Source organism: Trichechus manatus, unplaced genomic scaffold (assembly GCF_000243295.1).
Source record: "Trichechus manatus latirostris isolate Lorelei unplaced genomic scaffold, TriManLat1.0 scaffold00317, whole genome shotgun sequence".
Classification (NCBI taxonomy): Eukaryota; Metazoa; Chordata; class Mammalia; order Sirenia; family Trichechidae; genus Trichechus; species Trichechus manatus.
Genome location: NW_004444253.1, coordinates 680,317 through 691,770, shown reverse-complemented (window position 1 = coordinate 691,770; position 11,454 = coordinate 680,317). Strand labels below are relative to the sequence as shown.

The window sequence follows — 11,454 nt, the reverse complement described above, 5'->3', positions numbered from 1 at the left end:
AGCTGTTCCTAACGGGTCAAGGCTCTGCAGGCAGCTGTTCCTAACGGGTCAAGGCTCTGCATCCAGCTGTTCCTAACGGGTCAAGGCTCTGCATGCAGTTACTGGCCATTCGGATTTCCTCCACCGTGGGCTGTCTCTTTGTATCTTTGCTCAGCTTTTGCTATTGACTTTTGTCTTGCCAATTTATAAAAACTCTTTATATATTATGGACCCTAATCCTTCTCCCTCACGTGTTGCAAGTATTTCCCCAACTATCGTTGGCCTACTCTCTCCGTTTACGCACCTCTATTGTTTTTCCTATTTTTAATAATTTGATAAAACATGTCCATGTTTTATTTATCATTTCTGGGTTCCTTACTGAGAAACCCCACCACTAGGTTATGCGTGTTATTGTTGCTTGCTGTTGTTGTCGTTGGGTGCCCTTGAGTTGACTCTGACCCATAGCAGCCCCGTGTGACAGAGTAGAACGGCCCCATAGGGTTTTCTAGGCTGTAATCTTTATGGGAGCAGATCGCCAGGTCTTTTCTCCTTCAGAGTCACTGGGTTCGAACTGCTGACCTTTTGGTTAGCCACCGAGCGCTTAACCATTGCACCACCATGGCTCGTAAAGTTCACACACACTGTCTGCTAACTTTTCTTGGTACTTTTCTTCACTTGGGTCAATCCGTCTGGAGTCTTTACATGTAGTGAGCCAGGTGCTGGCATAATGGCAGAAGCAAGCACTTTTTCCACCAGGGGGACCAGGAGTCACATTTTGGCTGGGGGGCTCTAGTCACAGCCCCCTTGGCCAATCGCCCATCAGATCCAGGAGATAAGACCAGCCTCGGGTCTTCGTCACCCCTGGGATCCAGGATTCTTGGGTTCCTCCTCCACGCCCCCTGGAGCACGGCTTCCTGGCGGCACAGCAGCTCTGCAAACAGCCAGTGAGTGACCACACTCGACCGGCGTGACGCCCCCACCGGCAGCAGTGCCCTTGAGGTGCCCCCAGCAGCAGCAGTGCCCCTCCTGGCAGCAGTGCCCCTGAGGTACCCTCAGCAGCAGGACGCTGGGTGGAACCAGGGCAGCTGAAGGAGCGCCAATGTGTTCAGGGATGCTAGCATTGGCCCAGGGGGCAGGCAAGGCCTTGGGACCCCTGAGCCACTCAGACCTGGCCTGGGTGGGCCTACCATGCACTCCCGGCCCCTCCCAGCTGCCCTGGACTGGCCTCCTGGCCCAGCAGGATTGGTGGGAGGTGTGGCCGAAGGGGCAAGGGCTGCAGGGAGTTGTCCTCAGAGTCTTGCTGCTTACCACCCAGGTGGGCCCCAGAGCAGAGCTGGGTGGGTGGGTGGAGATGGGGAGGGGTGTTCACAGGGTGCAGGCAGGGCCCCTGGCCAAGGGGGAATGGAAAGGTCCTCGTCTGAGTCACAGACTAGGGGTTCAGAGAGAGATGAAGGCAGTAGTCCCTGAGGCTGGTCTTCTCCATGGGGAACCTGCGTCCCCTCCACCTCCTGTCCAGCCACCTAGAGGGACTTGGGGAGGGGAAACTGAATCATGGTGCCCAGGGGCCCTTCCTGAGGGGGTGAGGAAAGGACTGCGGGGGCGGTCCTGTCCTCTGCCCCAGCTGCAGCCCTCCCGTCTCTCCAGGACTCACAGACTCAGACGGCCCGGCTGCACCTACTCGATTCCCACGCCATCCCCCCTATCCACCCCCACCTGGACCAGGAACCACCGTGGGAACAAGCGGGGCCTGTTCTGTGGTCACCCCCCGCCCTCCAGCTCTGACCACGTGCAGAGGCAGCAATGGCAGCGGCCAGGCAGGGCCCAGCCCTGAGTCCAGCAAGTGCGGCATCTGCTCGGGGCCCGGAGATGAGGCGACCTCCTGCCCGGGGGGCCCCCCACCCCTGCCCTGTCCAAGGCGAGGGGCTGCAGGGAGGAGAGGCACGCTGGCCGCAGCGGAGAATCAGGTTTAATGTCACTCTAAGGGATATCGTACATTGTTCTGAGCCCACTCCCCAGCCCCTCCCTCTGCACTGGAGCCCGGTTCTGAAAAAGGGGGGCCTGCCCCCAAGTCCCAGCTATGTACAGGAAGGCCGCCCTCACTGGGCCCTGGAAAGCTCCAGCCCTTTGCCACCATGGACCAGAGGCGCTCTGCAGAGCATGGACATCCTTGCCCACCGCCGGGACCCAGCCCCGGCTAGCCCTGGCCAGCCCCGCTTGCTCGACCAGGCTGGGACAGCTCCAGAGCATGGCAGCACAAGCTAAATCCCCCAGCAGTGAGTGGAGTGCAGGGCAACCCGGCCCGGCGTCTCCTGGGGAAAGGGGGACATCTCCCCGCTGCTGCCCACAGGACTGCTGATGTCAGAGTAAGCGGCGGGGAGGGGTTGAAGCGGACGACGGGGCCTGGGGGGGGGGCCTCGGGGGGTGGACGGCCAGGCGGGGCACCCGGCCACGCAGCCAGGCTCACCTATGCTGGTGATGAAGACAGCCGGGCCGGGGAGAGTCCTGAACACGCCGGCCACGGGGCCACCATCTACGCGCTAACTAGTAGCACAGTGCTTAACTAGTTAACTAGCAATGCTGCTGCACTCTGAATTGTTTCAGGGGTGTGAAAAATTGCACTTATTTCTACGGCCCGAGGAGGACAGCTCCTGGGCGCTGGCTGCAGGCAGGGCTGGTATCCCCAGCGGGCCCCGTGCCAGCGCAGTGGACAACTGCGGAGAACCTGAGCAAGCGTCAGCCCTGAGGTGGCTCTGTGCTGGGCCAGGACCCAGACCCGGTGGCCACGGGGACTGGCCCCAGGTGCCCTGGTCCCGAGCAAGCGGCCGGCCCTCACAGGACATCATCCAAGTCCAGCAGCTTCGAGTGCTGCCGGCTCTTCCACAGGCGGTACAGCCGAAAATCGAAGTAGGTCTCGATCATCTGCTTCCCTGGGGGGGACGAGGGCGGCTCAGGCCAGGCAGGGGGTCCCAGACCCACCCAAGGGCTGGGGACCAGGCTGGGCGGACTCACCTTGGGCCGACAGCTCCAGGGGGGACTCGAAGGTGACCCTGTATGGGGTCATGAGGGTCCTGAGGTTCTGAAACAGCTGGAAGGAAGGGGCAGGACTGTGAGGGGTGGGGGAGGGGAGCTTGGGGAAGGGCGGGGGGGTCCGGGGGGGGGGATGCAGGCAGGGGAATAGGGCCGAGCCAGAGCCCACCCCCTTCTTAGAATCCCCAGACCTGGGCTGGGCTCAGGAGCAGAGAGTTTCCCTTGGGGGACTAGGGGGAGGGAAAGGGTGCTCGGAGGAAAAGTGGGAGTCCTGTTGTCTCCTCTCCCAGGTGTGGGGTCTCTAGAAGTCTGGGTAAAGTTTGGGATCCCCATACCTTCTCTCCATTGGGGTTCCCCAGGATGTAACAACCCATGATGTGAATGACATTCGGCTCGGGGTTCACTTTGCTCATCAGGCGGCTCAGACGCTTCCAGAAGCTGGGGGGGCAGGTCATAGGGGGGCCTCAAGCCCAGGTCCCCAGTGGTGAGGGAGGGGGCAGGTCACAGGGAGCCTGATGCTCGGGTCACCGAGGGAAAGGAGGGGATACGCCACAGGGGGCCTCCAGCCCAGAGGAGGCGGCAGGCCCCAGGGGGGCCTAAGAGCCCAGTTGTTCAGAGGAACACCATGGGGGAGCTTTGAGGGGGACCCTGGGGCCTGGGCCTCTGCCTCTACCTCCCTGCCCGGGAGCAGCCCCACCCCTCACTGGATCATGTCTTCTTCCTTCTCCACTTTGGCAAACGTGGCCACCTTGTTCTTGAGCAAATAGAGGTGTCCAGGGCCTCCCTGTGAGTCAGGAGAGTTGGGGTGAGGCGGGCCCTCTGGGGGCGGGCCCTCTGTGGGCAGGTCCACTGCGGGCGGGTCCTCTTGGGGCGGGCCTTCTGGAGGGTGGGTCCACTGGGGGCAGGTCCTCTGGGGGCGGGCCCCATGGGGGGTGGGCCCTCTGGGGGCGGTCCCCGGGGGGCCAGATCCTCTGAGGGCGGGTTCTCCGGAGCTCAGGCAGGTGCTTCCAGACAGTCTACTGTGCTGTCCTCTACCGCCCTCCCACATGCTCGCTGCCCCTCCCCGCCTCTTGCTAGCCCCCCAACTCAGCGGCAGCCCCTGGGCTGGACAAAAGGGAGGCCCTACCTGGCAGAAGATGAGCATCTTCCAGATCCGGGCCCCCTTGTGGTAGATGTTCAGCTTCTTCTCGATCTCCTCTAGAGACGGTGGAGGGGTGTGAGTGCCCCAGCCCACCACCTGCCCTGTCTGCCTCCCCAGGACCAGAAGGGACTTGAGGGACCGGTGGGGGCACTCACCCAGGATGTCCTCAAACGTTGCGTGCTCATGGTCCTAAGAACAGACACAGACCATGTCAGGGCCCCTCCCTGTGGAGTCTGTCCCACCCATGGTGGGTCGGTCTCACCCATTGGATCTGTCTCTCTCATGAGGTCTGTCCCAGAGGCTGTCCCCCCACGTGGGGTCTGTCTCTCCTATGGGGCCTGTCCCACCCCCACCCCCACCCCTGTGGGGTCTGTCCCACCCACGGAGTCTGTCATCCCGTCATCCCCTCCCCCTCCATCCTCCCACGGGTCCTATTCTGCCCCCGTGGTCTGCCCAGCCCCCTCGTATTGCACTCACGTAGAGAATGGGGATGATGGAAGGGTCGTCTCTGCGGATGATGGTGGGGATGTACTCAGCTTTGGGGACCTTGGAGGAGATGAGCTGGGGGGGCGGGGGCGGGGCTACTTAGTGGCCCACGCCTGCCCTGGAGCCTTCCACCCCTCACTGCAGGCTGGCCACCCCCACCACCCGCTGAGCCCTGGGGCCTCACCATGACCTTGGGGGGTACAAAGTCCTCTGAGTCGCAGGCCACGGCCTCCAGACCCTTCTCAGCCTCCCAGTCCAGGCCCTCGAAGGTCTCATCCAAGGTACAGCAGGAGCTCTGCAAGTCAGTACCTGGGGAGCAGGTGGTCACAGATGGCAGCTCACTCCCGGCTCCTCCTTTCCCAGCTCAGGCGCTGTACAGTCTCCCAGGACCCCTCCCCTGCTGCCTGCAGAGCCAGTGAGACACCGGAGCCCCGGGTGTGGGAGAGGGTGCATAGCTAGCCAGGAGCCCTATTGGGGACCCCAGCACCCCGTCTTCATTACTGCCACAGCCGCCTACGTCTGTGCTTTCGTAGTGCCATCTCAGTTAATCTCACGCACGAGAACGGGAGGTACCGACCCCCAGTCTCACAGGTGGGGAAACTGAGGCTGAGAGCAGAAACGCAGAAGGCCTGCTGAGCAGGGAGTCTGGGGGCCTAGCGGAGGTGGACCAGCCTGCGCTGGGGCACCTACTGTCTCGGGAGTCGTGGGAAGTGTCGGCTTTCATGGGGGTGGGGTCGCTCCAGGACCGGCTGAAGCTCCGCTCGCGCCGCTCAGCGAACGCTGCAGTGAAAGCAAAACCGGCATTAGCCAATGGGGATGGGGCCTGCAGGTGGGGCGTGGCCTGAAGGGGCGTGGCCTGAAGGGACGGGGCCTGAACAAGGCCTTAGAAGGGAGGGCCTGGCTGAAGGTGGGGACTGAGGACATGAGGCACCTGAGCTTGGATGAAGGAGACATTGGCTGGGGCCGGGAGAGTTTAAGAATGGCAGGGCAGGGAGGGGGTGGAGTCTTGGGTGCGGGGTGGGGTGGGGGGAAGGGCTAGGGGAGGAGTCTGGTAGTGCTGGGGCGGGGCCTGGGAGTGACCATAGGGCCTGTGAAGGGCGGAGTCTAGGGCTACTGGGCGGGGCCTGGGGGGCGGAGTCTAGGGTGCAGACAGCAGCGCGTGAAGCGCGGCCAAGCGCAGCAGCTGCCCCCTCCACCTGCCCCCACCCGGGCCTGGCCTTACTCTGGGCCTTCACCCGCCGGCTGCCGACCATGCGCAGGTGTTTGCGGAAGTTCCTGCCGGAGGAAGCACCGGGTGGTGAGGGCCGGAGGGGCTGGGTGGCCCACCTGCCTGTCCACTGGCCCTCCCACCTCTGCCTAGCCCCCGACGGTGCCCAAGGTTCTGCCCTCGCCCCTCTCGTGCCTTCCCTGGCTCTTGCCTCCCTTCACCCACTGCCCGCAAAGGCAAACCCCGCACAGCTTCTCTCCTACTGACACCTCCAGGGATGAAGGCACAGCTCCCGGCCAACTCTCAGCTTCCACCCAGGGATGCTCCCTCAGTGCCCCCGCATACCCCACCCCGATGCCAGACCCTTCCAATCCTTCCTCAACCTGTGCTGCCCCCCCCCATTTTGTCCCCCACGTTGCGGGCCGACCCCAGCCCGAGCCCCTTGTGCTCCTTCCCAGGCCACCAAGGACCCTGGTCTTGCCACGGTGCCCAGGGTACGAGCCTGGTTTGGGGGCTGCAGGCACCTTCCCCCACCATTATGTCCCTGTGGTCCTCCTGCCCCCCCCCCCCGTGTGTACCGTGCGCAGGCCCTCCTGAACATGGCTCTGAGACTGGGGGGTTGGGCTTCCAACTGGCACTGCAGCTCTGGGCCTCGGGGGCCAGACCCGGGAGGGCCACTGGGCAGTTCTGCTGCCAAGAGGCCACCAAGCTGGGCCTGGGGTGAGGCCGTCAAGGCCCAGGCAAACCCTCCCCTGCTGCACGTCCAGAGCAGGGCCAGGCCAGTCACCGCCACCCGCCCCACCCGGCCCAGACCTTGGCCCAGACGAGACGGACCTGGTGGTGAGCGGCTGGCAGGCCCTACCTCTGGATTACAGACGCGGACTCATTCTCTCGCTTCCGACGCTTCCTCTCTGCGTAGCCCCTGAACACCCTGAGAAACCACTGTGAGTCAGAGCTGCCCTCGGCTGGAGGCGAGCGCAGGGCCCGCGGGCAGTCCAGGGTGCTGGGCCAGGCAGAGGAGTCCTGGCCCCTCGGCCTGCTGCAAGGGGAGGCGCGGCCCAGCCCGAGGCCCCAGCTCCCGGCAGGCCCTGCTTGTAGCTCGGGCCCCTGCTGGGAGCCGTTTCTCGGGTGCAGCGCTCCCCCATATCAACGCAGATGCCAGCCCCTGGCCTGTCCAGACCTATTTGGGGTGGGAAGGCCCCCAGGGACAACGGCCAGTGTCCTTCGATGTGAGGTCTCGGAGGGTACTTACGAGATGCTGGAGCCACAGCGGGCAGGGGCAGAGAGAGAGAGAAGACAGTGAGCCTTGGCCTCCCCAGCCCCCAGGCCCCAAGTAGCACCCATCACCGGCAGGACGCCTGCCGTGGGCCAACCCCCTGGACTGGTGTGGATGTGAGGTCACCTCAGTCACAGCCACCACGGTGCCATGACTGGGTCAGGGTGGCCCTAGGCTGGGGGTCCTGAGGAAGCTGCCTGGGCTCGTCCCACCAGGCCCAGTGTGGGGGCAGTGGTGCCCGGGTCTCATGGGAAAGCTTAGGGAACGGAGCTTCTTTGGTGCCAGGTAGAGGGGTGGGCACTATGGAAAAGGGTACCCCCCAGAAGGAGCCCCACAACAGGAACCCAGATGTGTGCTGGGGTCAAGAAGAGCAGACCCTTGGGCACCCAAAAACTGTAATCACCTCTTGTATATAAGAAAGAGGAGCAGGATGCTGTTTGGGGTGCAAGAAGGCAGAGCAGGGGTAAATGGGGCAGGCTAGAGGAGAACTCCCCGCCAAGCACACCTGGCCCCAGAGGACCAGCGGGACAGACGGTGACAGCAAAAGGACATCCCCCAGGGTCATCTGAACCAGCCAAAGACGGTCATGCCCAGCAGGCCCGTGCACGCACGCAGATGCTGATAAGATGGGGCCCGGGGTGGGGAAAGGACTGAAGTCCCTCTGCAACTCAGCCCACCCTGCCCCGAGACTCACGCTTGCAGAGTTGTGGTTGTTGTCTGGAAGCTGAAAAGGTTCTCCTTGGGGAACCAGGTGCGGATGGGGATGTCATCTGGAGGAGACCCGAAAAAAACAGGGACAAAGGTGGGGCTGTGGGTTCGTGTCCGGCAGAGGATGCTCCTGGCCGTGTGGTCCAGTGTGGCCAGGGGGAGGCAGGGAAAGATGCAGAGGCGGCACGCATGCCATGCTCAGTGCTCATGTGGGGCCAAGGGGCCCAGGAGTGAGTGCGGTGCTGAGCGATCGCTGTGAGGCTTTGGTCTCCCTGGCAAAGTTCTTCTGGGATTTCCCGAGGCTCTGCAACCCTGCCTGTCTGTAGGGGCCTTGGGAAGGACTTGTCTGTCTCCTCTGGGCAGAAGGGGCAGCTTGGGGACAGCAGCTGCTGCCTCTCCTGGGGGCGAGGGGGGGTGTTCCGAGGCTTTCTCAGCTTCGCCACCCAAGTCTGCTCACACTGGCTCAGCCAAGCCCTCCCCCAGGCCCCTCCAGGACTGCGACCTGGGGTCTCTCCCCAGGAACCACCTGTGTGGAGACCGCCTTGCTTGGGGCGGTCCCCCTCCCAAGCCTCCACAGCTCCCGGACAGGGAACTCCACACCCCCGTCTGCCCCTCACCTGCAGCCAGCAGAGGTGTGAGGTCATGGAGGTGAACTACTGGCACCCCAGCCTCCTTCCCAGATGTGTGTGTGGGTGGGGGACAGAGAAGCCTCTGTGGGCCTAGGACAAGGTGGGCAGGCAGTAGCGGGCCTGCCCCTGACTCCACCCTTGGTTGAGTGGTTGCCCCGGGACTCAGCTATGCCCAGAGGGAAGGGGTCTGTCTCAGCTTGGGAAGCACGCTGGGAAGACACAAGTCCCCAGCTGAGTTAGAACTCTGCTCTGCAGGAGGTGACCTCAAGTCCCAGAGGTGTGGGCTGCTAGGGTGTCCCAGGCAGCCTCTCCACAGGGCAGAGCAGCTATGAGACACAGCAGACCTCAGGGGCTCCCCAGAGTGGCACTCGGGAAGGGGTCCACAAGCTGGCCTCTCTCAGACAGTGAAGCTCTCTTGGGGTGCACGGCAGCTCCACCTGGAGGGCCCCAGGGCAAGGACTGCTGCCTAGGACTCCATCCCAGGCAGCCCTATCTTCAGACTAAGACACGTTTTCTGCCTGCTCAACCCTCAAGAGCCTCCCAGGACCCCACCTCCAGGAAGTCCTCCTTGATTGACCCCAGGCTTCACCAGGAAGCCACCCAGAGGCTGGCAGAGCCTTGCCAACCATAGGCCTCATTCTGCTGAGGGTGAGAGGCCCACAGGAGGCTACAGCTCAGGGGCGTGGGGGTGCGGCAGGAACCCCCACCCGAGGTGTAATCCTGACTCTGCACTGCACACCACGAGACCCGGCCAAACCACACCTGTTCCCCGCCTCCTGGTGGCCACTGCCCACCACCAGGAGCCAGCATCCCCACCCGAGCTACCGAGCCCATGTGGCGACCGGCCCTCACCAGACATGCGGTCCATGCTGTACATCCTCTCCAGCTTCTTGCGGCGGCCGGCAGGCTCAGGCAGGGGCGGCGGGTCCAGCCCAAAGGCCCGTGGGGAGGGGCCGGGGGCCAGCGGGGCACAGCCGGGACACTCCTTGGAGCCCTGGCGGCTGCCCGCCCAGCTCTGGCAGGACCTGCTGAGGTCATCACGGCTGCCGCTGGGGCTGCTACGCAGGGGCTGGCTGTGGTGGTGGTGGTGTCCGCCCTGCCGCCGCCCCTTCACCACCACCAGCTCAATGGCTTCGGCCTCGGGGCCAGGCAGCAGGGCTGGCTCGCCCGAGATGGTGTACACGTGGGGCTCGGGGCCCTCACCCGCCGGCTTCTCGCCACCCGCCTCCTCGGACAAGCTGCCCTCATAGCGGCCGTTGGAGACAAGGGAGAGGCGGCGCTTGTTCTGGGGGGCTGGCTGCATCTCGGGGGACCCGTCGTGGCCAGAGTAGGCGTCGGCCAGCAGGTGGTCTGGGAAGAGGCACAGCGTGAGCTATGGGTCTCCCAAGGACAGGGTATCTACCAGGAGCCCACCCAATGTGGCGGGGGGGGGGGCATAAGTGGCTCTCAGCCCACTGACCAAGTCCTGGGCCCAACACCTTTGAAAAGGTGTTCCCAAGTTTCACACCTCTCCGAGGCTCCCCTGCCTCCCTCCTGGCTGGGCCTTGGACCAGCTGCCCCTCATGTGCGTGCATGGGAGGACAGAATCTTCCTGGCCCTTGCTGGCCCTCTGTGGTGCTGCCTATGAGGGGCGTGGGGGGCGGGAGTGCACAGGCCACCTCCCAGCTGCGACAGTGCCTGTTGTCCTGGTGCCAACCCCCCAGCTGGCCCTGAGAGACAGTGTGCCAGCCTGGGATGCCAGGAGGCTTGTTGCCATGCCAACACCCAGGCTGGGTGGATGTCATGGTGACAAGTGACTCGTGCTCCTCCTGGGGCTCTAGGCCAGGCAGGGCAGAGGAGGGGGCACTGGGAGCCAGCCAAAGGTCACTGCCTGCTCCACCCTCAGTCCTGCCTCCAGGCCCCGGGGCAGCCAGGCTGGCGAGGGGACAGCAGATGCCCACCTGCCTGAGTCTGCCTCCAGTGCTCCTACCTGCACCATTGCGGTTCTCAGGGTGACTCTGGGACAGGTACTCTCCAAATGCACGGGCTGCTCTGAAGGGTGGACAGCAGGGGCGTGGTCAGAGAGCACGGGTGCACCCCCAAAGCTCCTGCACCCTTCTAGGCCCTGGGAACCAGCTGGGGACAGACAGCGTGGATGTGTGTGTGTATGTGTGTGTGTGTTGCCAAGGTGTGTGTGTGTATGTGTGTGTGTGTGTATGTGTCTGTGTGTGTTGCCAAACACAGAGGTCTGGCCCCTCAAACACCCCCCCCATCCCACCACAGGAAGCCCTTGGGTCCTTGTGTACCCCAGGAAGACCTGCAGGGTGTCCCTCCCGTCTTCCTTCTGTCCAGTCCCCATCAGCCTGGGGATGGATGAACTCGAGGTCGATGGATCCCTCCCCCTCCAGAGGCCAGCGGCTCACTCCAACCTGGAGCCCACTTGCCCCCTGGCTCGGGGAAGGGAGTCCGGGAGGGCGCCACACAAGGCAGTGGGGGACCTGGGCTGGAGAGAAAGGATGGGAGCGGGGGCGTAGGATGCGGGAGAGAAGAGGAGGAGGGGCTGGGGTGGGGGAGGGACCGGAGGCGGAGGGGGCGGTGGAACTGAGAAGTGGGGTCTCCCAAAGTCTGGGGAGCACAGAGTCCGGGACGCTCTCCGGGAGAGAGAAGGGCAAGAGGACCCGAGGGCGGAGGGACGGGCTGAGGGGCCGGGACGGGAAGGGGCGGGGGTGGGGTGGCGCAGACAGGGGGAGAGGGGCCGGGGACTCTGGCTGGGGAGAAGATGCAGGGTAGGGCGGGGTGGAGATGGGGGGCGGGCGGGGAAGGGATGGGGGCACGAGCCGGACAGACGCCGGGGCTGCGACGCCGACCCCTCCCCCAGCGGGGCCCCGGGTGGTCGCCGACGCCCCCGCCCGGCCGGCGCACTCACCGCACTTTGGCCGCCACGGAGGACATGGCCTCGCTCCTCAGCGCCCTCCTCCTGGAGGCGGCGGCGCCCATGGTCGAGGCGGCGGCGCATCCCCCG

The 11,454-nt window shown here is 64.4% G+C and overlaps 1 protein-coding gene across 5 annotated transcripts; it reads right to left on the bottom strand.

Annotated features, from left to right (window-relative positions):
* Positions 1-2,805: 2,805 nt before the first annotated feature.
* NSMF (NMDA receptor synaptonuclear signaling and neuronal migration factor) lies at positions 2,806-11,429 on the bottom strand. 5 transcript variants are annotated; one of them, XM_004390659.1, is made up of 16 exons: positions 11,359-11,429; positions 10,423-10,484; positions 9,306-9,803; positions 7,811-7,886; positions 7,093-7,098; positions 6,703-6,771; positions 5,856-5,908; positions 5,324-5,413; positions 4,818-4,942; positions 4,625-4,708; positions 4,303-4,336; positions 4,133-4,203; positions 3,711-3,790; positions 3,342-3,444; positions 2,989-3,064; positions 2,809-2,906 (listed from the first exon to the last, which is right to left on the bottom strand). In XM_004390659.1, the coding sequence occupies exons 1-16, from the start codon at positions 11,427-11,429 to the stop codon at positions 2,809-2,811; spliced, it is 1,596 nt and encodes a 531-aa protein (XP_004390716.1). The 5 variants fall into 5 exon arrangements, with proteins under 5 accessions (XP_004390719.1, XP_004390716.1, XP_004390720.1 ...); XM_004390663.1 differs by lacking the exon at positions 5,324-5,413; XM_004390661.1 differs by lacking the exon at positions 6,703-6,771.
* Positions 11,430-11,454: the final 25 nt, after the last annotated feature.

Excerpts from the sequence above, each read along its gene's own strand:
- NSMF (XM_004390659.1), bottom strand. The coding sequence starts at position 11,429 with ATGGGCGCCGCCGCCTCCAGGAGGAGGGCGCTGAGGAGCGAGGCCATG. Across the intron at positions 9,804-10,422 it reads TGAGAACCGCAATGGTGCAG|ACCACCTGCTGGCCGACGCC; the intron begins GTAGGAGCACTG and ends GCCTCTTCCCAG. Across the intron at positions 4,204-4,302 it reads AACGTTTGAGGACATCCTGG|AGGAGATCGAGAAGAAGCTG; the intron begins GTGAGTGCCCCC and ends CACCGTCTCTAG.